The 12740-nt window shown below is 39.5% G+C and overlaps 1 protein-coding gene across 1 annotated transcript; it reads right to left on the bottom strand.

The window, feature by feature from the left end:
* Window positions 1-3253: 3253 nt before the first annotated feature.
* LOC110286197 (lysophosphatidic acid receptor 4-like) lies at window positions 3254-3925 on the bottom strand. The gene has a single exon (XM_021152649.3). It carries the CDS (start codon window positions 3890-3892, stop codon window positions 3254-3256), a length of 639 nt encoding a protein of 212 aa, XP_021008308.3. The 5' UTR covers window positions 3893-3925.
* Window positions 3926-12740: the final 8815 nt, after the last annotated feature.

Here is a 12740-nt window from a genome sequence, read left to right on the forward strand (position 1 = left end):
AACAAATGATAACAAATGCTAGTAAGATGTGGTGAAATAGGAATCCTTATGCTTCTGGTGGGCACGTAAAGCAGAGCAGCACTACCAAAGTCATGAGAGAAGTATCTCAAAGGAAAACAAAACAAAACAAAACAAAACAAACAAACAAAAAAGGACTACAGATAGGACCAATTCTGGCCTCTCTATAATACTCCTGGGTATATAACCGAAGGACGTTAAGTCAAATTGCCACAAAGGGGTTTGCATATCCACGTTCATTTTTGCATTATTCACAGTAGAAGAAGTCCTGATGTACATCCAAAGAAATGTAGAAAAACAAAATGTGGTACATGCACACAATAGAGTTCTTCTCAGCCATAAAATAAATGAATTTAGGACTTATGCAAGAAAATGTATAGAACTGAATATCGTTAAGTGAAATACAGAAGGCTCAGAAAGACATATATCATCCCTTAAACATGGAATGTAGATTTAGGGTGTGAGTGTATGTGCCTGTGTGTGTGTGCTTGTGTGTGTGTGTGTGTGTGTGTGTGTGTGTGTGTGAGAGAGAGAGAGAGAGAGAGAGAGAGAGAGAGAGAGTATTCAGCTCAGGGACTGTAGGGGATGGTGATGAACAGTTTCCAGCAAAATATATGGATGAAGCCCATCTCTCTGTCTGCTTAAAAATTTAACTTTAAAAATTAATAAAATTGAAACAATATCTTTTAAAAGAAGAGGTAGTATTTTAGTATCTCAGTCTGTTTTCTGTCATTATAAAATACTTGAAGTATGGTACTTAACAAAACAAAGAGGTTGATTTGTCTCACAGCTTTGGAGATAAAAATAATGCGATCAAGAGGGAACATCTAGGTAATCCTTTTTACTTGGTAGTGAATCACTTCTGGTCATCATTACTAGTAAGCATAAAAAGGAAAAAGCATTTTGGGGGGTTGTTAGTAACTGCATACTAGTATCAGAGGATGAATTCATTTTCATTAACAATGAGACTTCATCTGATTCAGCAGCTGTAACTAAAGTAACAAACCTGGTTGAGTTCACAATAATACACTGTCCTTTACAAAGATCTGTTTCTTGCTTTAGTAGTAGTAGTAGTAGTAGTAGTAGTAGTAGTAGTAGTAGTAGTAGTAGTAGTAGTATTCAGTTGTATTTGGTGACTAAGTGCCCCTACCTTTTGAAGCTTGCAGGAACTTGAGTATAGCTCTATATCCAGAAACAAAAAGGGATAGTTCTGTTCATCTTCAGATTAACAGCAAGCATTTTAAAGACTCTCTGTAATCACATTGGACCTAATCCAATGCTATGCACTCCTTACCCTTCTCCTTCACCCTCAATATCCATTACCAAACAGTTCACTCATTTCCATCTGTAAAATTGAAAAAAAAAAAAACCGCACAGTTCTTTTGGATCTTAACAAACATCCTTATGTAACACACCCCACCCTTTAGTGCTTGCTGGGACTTGATTCTAATGATATACCCAGAAATAACTGAGGATTAGTCAGGTAGGCCCCAGGAACAAACCTGAGCGATGCAAAGCAGCCTTGCTATGAGATTCTGTAATAGTTTCTATGGCAAATTAGAGTTCTTTCTTTGATGAGGCTACTACTGACAAAAGAAACTTTGCTAATCTTAGGGGTTCAGCTTCCTCAGGGTTTTTAGCATGTGATCATTTATCCCCATGTCAAATCTTCCCAGTTATATCTTCACTTAACTGTAGACATCTTTCAAGGTCAGGAGTTCTAGTTACGTTGAAACTTAATCAAAGGATGGCATTATATTTAGTTTTTCATCCTGTCAGCTTGGCCACTACAGATAAGAGCCTTTCAGGGAAAATATGGAATTTTCATGTCAGTAATGCAGCACTTTAACTTGGAATTAAAAGTCATTAATTCATTCCTTTCATTTTCCACTTGGCAAAAATAGGAGCCATTGTTTAATGTCTGTAAGCTCATCAGTTTTATAAGAAGGCTCTGGGTACCCATCCATGTTTAATAGCTGTCATCTCAGCACTTGGAAGATAGACTCAGGAAGATCAGGACTCAGATGTCAGTCTCAGCTATATAGTGGCTTCAAGTCAAGTTTGTGAGTGTGTATGTGTATGTGTGTGTGTGTGTTTGTGTGTGTGTGTATGCATGCACGCGTGTGCGTGTGTGTTCAGGAAATTTCATTGAGTGTAGTCAATAGTGATGTTTTACACCATTTCCTACATCGCAATATGTACTATCAGAACCCTTTTCACTAGTAGAAATCAATATTCTTAACTAGTCAGTCACATTGGAGTACAGATTTCAAAAATTCCCAAAAACTAATTCAGAGAACTTGAAAGATTCCATTTCTTTGGAATGATTCTGAATAGAAAAAAACAAAAAAACAAAAAAACAAAAACCAAAAAACAAAAAGCAACCCAGCTTTGATCAAGGGTCTCCAAAATTAAAAACAAAAATAAACAAGACATATAGGGTATGGCATTCTTTATTTTTCAATTATAATATGATTACAGTATTTCCCCTCCTTTCTCTCCAGTCTCTCCAATATATACCTTTTTTTTTCATCAATTGTTATTGCAAAAGAGAAGATGAAAAGATTCCAAGAGCTAAGATAAGAAAGTTTGCTGTAATATTGTGTCTTCTGGTAATGTCAGAAACTTCATCCATGAAGCCTCACCAATGAACAAAGATGGCCATAATGGGCACACTAACAGGGATGAAGGGAATCTCCTGGGAGCCCAACCCCAGATAGAGAACTATAGGCAACTAAGGAATGCTGAGAGCAGGAGAAATAGTCTTCCCCAGGGAAGAGCACACTGGTTATCTGATAGCAAGTGGTCACTCCTGAAATCACATATACATACAAGTATCATTTTGTAAACTGAGAAGGTTGTATTTTCTCTTTCTTTTAACTGTCTCACATGATTTTTCAGAGCTAGAGAGTTGAAACACTGTGGGGTGGGCCACCAGGCTGGCACATCAGGAACACAGGTGCTATAGTCTTGACGCTGAAATGTGCAGTGCAGACAGCAGCTTGGAGACTCAAATGAGCAGTCTTCAGACAACATTCCTTTCACTAGAAGTCTGGTGTTTTGTTCTCAAAACCTTTAACTGTTTACATGAGGTCAATCGACACTACTGATGTTAGTATTTTTTCTTAATATTAACAAGCTAAAGTTAATCACAGCTATAAAATGTCTTCATAGCCCCATAAATATGACTGTTTGACAAAACAACAGGGTCATTATATCTCACAGGCCTGAGAAACTAACTATAATGGTCTCGGAAATACATTTTATAAAAAAGATATACGTTGAAGATTCTTAGAAGAACTCCAATGGGATAAATAAGTAATTTCAGCAGCACTGTGGCCTCATAAAAGAAACTCATCAATAGCTGAATTTGCCTATGAATGCCAAGATAGGAGATGTTGAGGCCTTTGACATATTCAAGCTGGTAAAGGAAACACTCGGTAATTACAACAGCCCAGATGATTTTAGAAGCCACTCTGGCACATCTAACATTCCTTATGTGGCGTGTCTCTACTGGAAGAAAAGTAATCAGAAAAGCCTCAAGGGTAACACAGCTGAGTAAAAGGGAACTGGCATGTATATTTGCAATTTGGAAGTTTTGCCTCAAGGCTAGTTGAAAAGAAGTTGACGATGGCTCGCTCCTTATCACGCATGCTGAGATAGCAGAAAACAAGCTGCAGACAACTAAGATGTCTGCCTGAGCTATGCTACCAATAAACACCGCAGTGGATTTTCTGGAAACAGAAGGAAATGTCAATATCAGCATGACATAGAGACTGGCAAGAGATCCCAGCAGAAAGATGATGACATTTGGAGAAGGCAGGACTAGATACTGGATGTATTTGAACATCAGGTACCTGCGGAGGTCTTTCATATGGTCTCGATTTTTTAAAATGTGAAGTTGGGCAGGATTCCTGGAGTAAAGTAGAGAAGAAAAAAAATGATTTCAGATTGCATGCAAAACAACGAGAAGCACTTGAAACTATAGTTTTGTGCAAGGAATTTAATAATGGTAATATCTGTCCCATGGATAAACTGAGTTTCACATGATGTCACACAGCTATTTAAAGGCATCTTACTTTTGGTGGCAATTAATGGCAAAGACAGAAAAAAAAAACTTTTTTTCCGGTGCCAGGTGGGGTGGTCCACACCTTTAATCTCCACACTCAGGAGGCAGATCTTTGAGTGTGAAGCCAGCCTGGTCTACATAGTAGTTCCAGGACAGCCAGGGCTGTGTTAGAGGGATTGTTCTAAAACAGAACAAAGCAAGTCTTTCACCCATGGCAAGGCATTCTACATTTAAACTGATGTCTCTATTAATGTTTGGTCTTTCTTTCTGATCATTAATCAAAGAATTAGAAGAACTTTCCCTGCACAGATAGATTCATATGTCAGAATCAAAGAAAAAAATCTTAGGGTACACGTCTAGTAGGGGAAAAATGGGATTCTTCTTGATTAATGCACTATAAATGAGAAGAGATATTACACTTATAATTTTAAGTGAAATTAAGATAATGAAAGAAAATGTGATACCTAAATGTCCACTCCTCCTTTACAGAGAAATACTAATTAAAATTAACAACTGTCTCTTCTACAGCTACCAAGTAATTCTTCATATCGGTATCTTTTGATTCAAAAGTATTATGCCTAGAACATCCTCTCAATTCATCTGAAATCTCTTCTATGCCTTCTACTATATCTAAGATATTGGCATGAACAAAGAGCTCTTTGAGTGAGGCAGGTATTAAAGCAACAGTGGCATAGTGAATCTCCTCAGAAGGAAATTATTACACATTGACAACATGTTCTAGTTCGAGTTATCACTGCTGAGATGAATCAGCATGATCAAAGCAACTGCAGGGGGAATGATTTGTATGGACTATGCTTTCAAATCACTGTTCATCAAAGGAAGCCAGGACAGGACTCAAACAGGGAGGCAGGAACTGATGCAGAGGCCATGAAGGGATGCTGCTTACTGGCTTGCTCCTCATCATTTTTTCAGCCTGATTTCTTATAGAATCCAGGACAACTAAGTCAGGGTTGGAACTACCCACAATGGGCTGGATCCTCTCCCATCAATCAATAATTAAGAAAATGTGCTATAGGGTTGCCTACAGCCAGATATTATGGAGGCATTTTTTAAATTTGAGGTCTCCTCCTCTCTGATGACATTTTGTATCAAGTGGACATAAAACTATCTAGCACAATGGATGTCTGGTCAACTTGACGCACAAACACAGCCCTGTGAAGCAATGATTTCCAATCTGTTAGTCATATCAGGGGCCTTTACAGGGGTCACATATCAGATATCTTGCATATCATATATTTACATTACATTCATAACAGTAGCAAAACTGCAGCTATGAAGTAGCAACAATTTTATTCCTGGGAGTTATAGTGATAACAAGGTTGTATGCTATAAAGCCACAAACTTTTCTTTTCTTATCCATTCCCAAGATCACACATAAATATAAACATCAGAGTATACATTTTACAAACTGAGAAAGTTCCACAGTCTTACAAATTCAAACATTAAAAAAAAAAAATTCAGTCTCTCAAAAAAATCCACCTGGGCATATACCCAAAAGATGCTCCAACATTTAATAAGGATACTATGTTCATAGCAGCCTTATTTATAATAGCTAGAAGCTGGAAAGAACCCAGATGTCCCTCAACAGAGGAAGGGATACAGAAAATGTGTTACATTTACACAATGGAGTACTACTCAGCTATTAAAAACAATGACTTCATGAAATTCTTAGGCAAATGGATAAAACTAGAAAATATAACCTAGTCACAAAAGAACACACATGATATGTACTCACTGATAAGTGGATATTAGCCAACAGAATACCTATGTTGTAACTCTCAGGCCATATGAAGCTTAATAATAAGGAAGGCCCAAGTATGAATTCTTCAATACCACTTAGAAGGGAGAACAAAGTAATCACTGGAGGCAGAGGAAGGGAAGGACCTGCGTGGGAGAGGGGAGGGGAGAAAGAGAGTAGGATCAGATATGGGGGAGGGGGGCAGGAGAGAAGCCCAGGGGTCAGGAAAATTATTAGAAATATTGCAGCACTGTGGGTGGAGGACTTGGGGAATGACTAGAAAATCTCAGGCACCAGGTATTTGAGTGGCTCCCAGGACCCAATGGCAGTGATATTAGCTGAAATGTCCAACAGTGGGGAGATGGAACCTAAAGAGACAACCTCCAATAGATAGGCATGGACCCTAGATGAGGAATGAGGCCACCCACCCATCTCAAATTTTTTGACCCAGAATTGTTCTTGTATAAAGGAAATGTAGGGACAAATATTGGAGCAGAGACTGAAGGAAAGGCCATCCAGAGACTGCCCCACCTAGGAATCCATTCCATCTGCAGACACCAAACCTGGACACTATTACTGATGCCAAGAAGTGCTTGCTGACAGGAGCCTGATATTTACCTGTCCCTCGAGAGGCCCTGCCAGTACACGAGACAGAGGTGGATGTTCACAGCCAACCATTGGACTGAGCCTGGGGACCCCAATGGAAGAGTTAGGGGGAAGGACTGAAGGAGCTAAAGGAGATTGCAACCCCATAGGAAGAACAACAATGTTAACTAACTGGACCCCTCAGAGCTCCCAGGGACTGAGCTACCAACCAAGGAGCATACATGGGCTAGTCTGTAGCCCCCACTACATATGTAGCAGAGGACTGCCCTGTCTGACCTCAGTGGGAGGGGATGTGCTTGGTCCTGTGGAGGCTTGATGCTAGAGGGGTGAGGTGAAACTGGGTGGGTGGGAAAGCACCCTTTGAGAGGCCAAGGGGAAGGGGGAGTGGGGGGCTCATGGAGGGGGGACCAGGAAGGGGAACAATATTTGAAATGCAAATAACTAAAATAATTAATAAAAGAAAAAATTATGAAAAGTCTGAAGTCTCTTAAAACAAAGTCTCTCAACTGTGGGCTTCTATAAAATCAAAATAATTTACATACTTTCTTATTTCAAGAGGACCACAGTCACAATCAGATCAAAGTAAAAACAAACTCCAACTTAACTTCATAAATCACTCAACGTCCAATATCTGGGATTCTTCTCAAAATCATCTGGGATCCACACAGTTTTTCTAGGCTCAGACCAGATCTACTCCATAGCTACTGCAGTTCTGGACAGTCACCCCATGGTATTTGAATAATTGAAATGCTGCGGTCTTCTGCACCTGGGCTACACTGTCACCAATACCCTTTCCTGGGCTCTCTTCATGGTGCCTAGCCTCAACTGTCTCCGTGGCCCCTTCAATCTGTGGCCCCTGCTGCTACTAGTTTCACTACTAGAAGACCAATGTGTTATCCTGCCTACTCCTGCTGCCAAGCTTCAGGTGCTCTCCATGACTCCTTCATGCCCTAAAATCTACCACCACCTGATATGTATTACAGCTGACCATGTTTGGCTGCAGGTGCGAAGTATGACCTAAGCCACCTCTGGAACACAGCTTGTGTGTATCTGCTCTGAAGAAACACTTGGCAGAAGATTTTTTCACCTCAATGATGCTGGTCTCTTCTTAATAACTGACAACTTCTCAACTCCAGCTAACCAGCATCAATTTTCCCAGTTAAGCAAGCATTTCACTTTAGTAATTCTGGTATCTTGATTTTTCAGCAGTAGCAAACCAGAACCACACATTCATAATTCAAGAGTGAATTACCGTCGGGCGTGGTGACACACGCCTTTAATCCCAGCACTTGGGAGGCAGAGGCAGGCGAATTTCTGAGTTCGAGGCCAGCCTGGTCTACAAAGTGAGTTCCAGGACAGCCGGAGCTATACAGAGAAACCCTGTCTCAAAAAACCAAAAAAAAAAAAAAAAAAAAAAAAAAAAAAAGAGTGATGAGGTTTTGAGAATTAACCAAAATTAACCAATCAGATGAGAGAGAATTTAACCAATCAGATGAGAGACAAGATAACCAATCAGATGAGAGAGAAGTTAACCAATCAGATGTAGGCATGCAAATGAGGTGGTAAGCATAACCCAAGCACAACCAATCCAGGTGTGAGACACGCCTCTCCTAGGCCTATATAAGCAGCACCAGTTCTGGGCTTGGGGTCTCTTCGCCTCTGCAATCAAGCTCTCCCAATAAACGTGTGCAGAAGGATCCTGTTGCAGCATCGTTCTTGCTGGCGAGTTGGGCGCGCACAAGAATGTATATCCTCGCAGCCAACCACTGGACTGAGTATGGGGTCCCCAATGGAGGAGCTAGAGAAAGGACCAAAGGAGCTGAAGGGGTTTGAAGCCCCATAGGAGGAATAACAATATGAACCAACCAGTACCCTCGGAGCTCCCAGGGACTAAACCAACAACCAAAGAGTACTCATGGAGGGATCCATGACTCCAGGATATTTGCAAGTTGGAGTCCTGCATATGTACATGTAACAGAGGATGGCCTTGTTGGTCATCAGTGGGAGGAGAGGCCCTTGGTCCTGTGAAGGCTCTATGCCCCAGTGTAGGGGAATGCCAGGACAGGGAAGCAGGAGTGGGTGGGTTGGTGAGCAGGGGGAGTGGGGATGGGATAGGGGGGTTTCGGAGGGGAAATCAGGAAAGGAGATAACATTTGAAATGTAAATAAATAAAACATCTAATAAAAATTTTAAAAAAAGATTTCTGAAAAATAGAGAAAACAAAAAACAGATACACAGATTCTAATAGAAGAGGAATTGGGGGAGCTCCTTGAACACATGGGCACAGGGGGAAATTTCCTGAACAGAACACCAATGGATTATGCTTTGATTTGTTTTTTAACACCATGTTAAACAAATATCAACAGCCACTTTGCAAGTTGGAGTCCTGCAAGTACCATCTCTAGCAAACAAGGGAACTGTGAGCCACTATGCCTGATGGACATAACTAGAAAACTACCCTACAGAAACTGTAGCAATGCAAACTCAGTAATATCTAGAATCATATCTCAAAGCAACATGGCATGTGTTCCTGGGATGAAAGACTGGTAGGTGGTTTCTTTTCATGTTTTGCGTTGTCTTATAAAAGTGATCTTAATTTTAGTGATAAAAAAGCCATGTCTCTTTCTCATAGGCTAAGAAACTCAACGAAACTCATGTACAACTAAGAAACAAGGGGGCTTCTAACATAAGCATGGTACTCACACATGGCTGGCCAGCAAACTTTTGTTCTTTTCATCCTGGTTTCTATGATTCAACAGGAACTTGCATTTGGATAGTTTTTATTAATGTGGAGTGCAGGTTTCAAAATGGCAACCTTGGTGTATTTCTTCTTTCTCCACCTTTAAAATCAATCTTTTAAGTCCTTCATTATTAAAGAAACCTTGGGGTGATTTTACAAGGAACTACTGGCAACTAAGGAATGCTGAGAGTGAGAAAAAATAGTCTTCCCCAAGGAGGAGCACACCAGTTAGCTATCCAACACCAAATGGTCAGTCCTGAAAATATGCATACAAGTAATATTATCCAGACTGAGAAGGTTGTGTTTAGGAATATGGATGTATGCAAGCAATAACAATGAAAGAAGAAAGGCTACAAAATTGAAAGCGAATGATAAGGGGCCTATGGAAGGGTTTGGAGGGAGGGAATAGAAGGGAGAAATAATGTAATTGTATTATATCTCAATTTTAAAATGTGGAAGGAAGAAAAAGAGTATGTCAGGTGATTGGCACAGATGTATTAAATAATATGGGTTTCAAGGTGTTTACAAGTGGAATAAAGAGAAAGGCACCGGGTACAATATAAAATACTAAAAGAGGAAAAGGAAATAATGAAGGCAAATATACGCTCAAGACTATATCTTTTCCTTGTCATTTTGTTTAAAAGGATTTGTATCACAAAGGACCATGTTCAGCTCAGGTCTAACATACTATTCCATGTTTGCCCTTTTCTATTACCACTTGCTCACTTTTAAACAAGCCTTACTCAAATCCTCTTGAGAAAATAAGAGAAAAGAAAAGAAAATAGAGAAAACAACTGAACTTGCACATCATCAATAGACAGCAGGGCTAATGTTAATCTAGTCATCATATTTTATCCATTGACAAGAAAGGGGCCTCTTTCACGAATAATTCTTAAAGAGGGCTAGAGCAGGAAACTGAGTCTAGAAAGATCTGTTTAGAATTCTGTAGATGACCATATCTCCTTATCTGAGCCAGGAAGTACCACGTCAAAGACCTTTGCATGAGGGAGTCCATGCAAGTGCCACGTCATGTTGTCTCAGAAGGATGTGAAACCCAACAACACCCAACCACACAGAGGTGGGACTGTGCTCTCTGATTCCTATCAAAAGCAATCTGAATGTGCTTGCCACAGAGAGTGTAGTCAGAGCTGTGTGGATGTGTGCACACGCTCAAACTCATCACATTAAATATGATCATTTTTATAGCAGTTATGTTTCATCGACAATTTTAAAAGAGAAATGCAAATGCCTTTTTATTAAAGCAACCTGAAATCTGATCACATGAATTGGAGTTGATGAATGAGCTCTGTTTACATTACCAAGTTAATTATGGGTGCTCACAAAATACAAAGTGCCTATTTATTATCATTATTATTAGTAAAGGCTGAATTAATCTTTTATGAAGTCATACTAGTGGAGTTGCAAATGGAAACTACTATCAGCGGTGGTAGGATTAGCTATACATTTTCATTTTTCTATTATCACACTAAAGATAGAAATATTTAATACAGATGTAACAGCCTACCCTCCATCACTTCAAAATCTATTAGGAAGAACACGAACAGAGGATATGGGCATAAGTACATGCATACAAAACATCTGCTAACAAACAATAATACATAGTAAGAGTTAGGTACTTAATGAGTTACACTGGGTACAACAATTTAAGGCAAAAACAAAAACTATGTTCACATCTGCTGGTAATTTGGCTACAGTTTTTTCTTTCTATTCAAGCTTACATACATGCTTGTTGAGATTAGTTATAGACATGCTTAATGCTTCTAATTAGACATAGTCACAAATAGAAGTTATACTTACATGATGATGAAGAATCCCACCAAAAAACCCCACAAGGGGTTGATGTAGGTAAACAGAATCAGAGCAAACTTTCTGTTTATATTTCTTGTTCTCTGGACTGCATTTCACTGTAAGCCATGGGTAAGCTGTTCGTCTAATGGCTCTGCCAATGAATTTGCTAAAACGAATTTCACAGGAAATGTCTGAATCACCACTCTTAATAATGTGTGTGTGTGTGTGTGTGTGTGTGTGTGTGTGTGTGTGTGTGTAATGTGGAAAAGTTGATGCTTCAATTTTTTTTGCAGCAACTTCTTGTTGTAGATGTGAGGAATGCAGTCTTCGTCAGCTGGAACACCACCTGAAGTTTTGAACAAGTTAAAGCTTGGCATTTTGAAAGAAGGCAGGATATAAGTAAAGAAACATACACGCGCAAGGAAAATAAAATTGAACTTCAAGGGCAAGTCTGGGTCTTAAGGATATAATACCCTAAAATTCACAACTTGTCAGTGATTCCATAAATTTATGCTAAGAAATGCAGAGGGTTTTTTCTTAATTTTTTGAAATTTTTACTATAAGTAACTCTCTCTCTCTCTCTCTCTCTCTCTCTCTCTCTCTCTCTCTCTCTCTCTGTGTGTGTGTGTGTGTGTGTGTGTGTGTGTGTGTGTGTGTGTAAGAAATGAGGAAGGGAGGGAAGAACAGACAGACAGACAGAGACAGAAAAACAGAAACAGAGATAATACAGGAGATAGAAGGGGGAAAAGGAAGGAAGGAAGGAAGGAAGGAAGGAAGGAAGGAAGGAAGGAAGGGAGGGAGGAAGGGAGGGAGGGAGGGAGGGACAGAAGAAAAGTAAAGAGAAGCAGGGAGGGATACAGACAATGTCACTGCATTTTCAGTGGGGTTCAGGCTTTTTAGTCTGTAGGCAAAGGTTTTTCATACTGAATATTCAAGTAAAAGGAAATTTCAAATAATCCTAGCCCTGTAATGGAGCTTAACAATATTAACTTGTATCTTCACTTGCTATCCACCTTCACATAACACTTAACAAAAACACAACTGTACACTAAAAGCTAAGTATTCAGCAATACCAACAAAGCAGAAGTAATACTCACATTTGTGGACTCTTGGCTGCAATCTATTTCAAGTGGGGGAAAAAAAGGTTCACATGTGGTACTGCAGGAGTCAGAAAAACAGCCCAACAGTTGAGAACACATATTACTTTTGAAGAGGGAGTTTTATTCTTAGCACTCACATTGGGCATGTCATAACTGCCTGTAACTCTATTTCCAGGGCTCTAATACCTTCTTCTGGCCTCCCTGGCCACCTGTATTCACAGTCACATACACATATAGAAAAAGTAAAAATAAATCTTTTAAATTTTTGTCATCAATATTTTGCTTGCATGTATGTGTTATGCATTGCCAATGAAGGCCAGAACAGGGCATCATGTTTCTTTGGACCAATACATGGAGGTTGTTAGCCTTCAGCGAGGGTGCTGTAAACCAAACCTGGGTCCTCTGCAAAAGTAGCCAGGTTTTTTTCTTAACCCCTGAGCCATCTCTTCAGCTCCAAATAAATTATTTCTAAAAATAAGAGACTGCAAGGACTTAAGGCAAAGTGGCCTCTGGTGACAAATATGAGAGATCATAGAAATCTGAAACACTAAAACTACATCACAATTTTAGGAAGCACTGAAGGATTCCCAGAATCCCTCCATGCTTATATCATATCTTGTACTTTCTTAAAAGATACTG

The sequence above is a fragment of the Mus caroli genome, unplaced genomic scaffold (assembly GCF_978045245.1).
Source record: "Mus caroli unplaced genomic scaffold, Mus_caroli_1 scaffold_5, whole genome shotgun sequence".
NCBI classification, from domain to species: domain Eukaryota; kingdom Metazoa; phylum Chordata; class Mammalia; order Rodentia; family Muridae; genus Mus; species Mus caroli.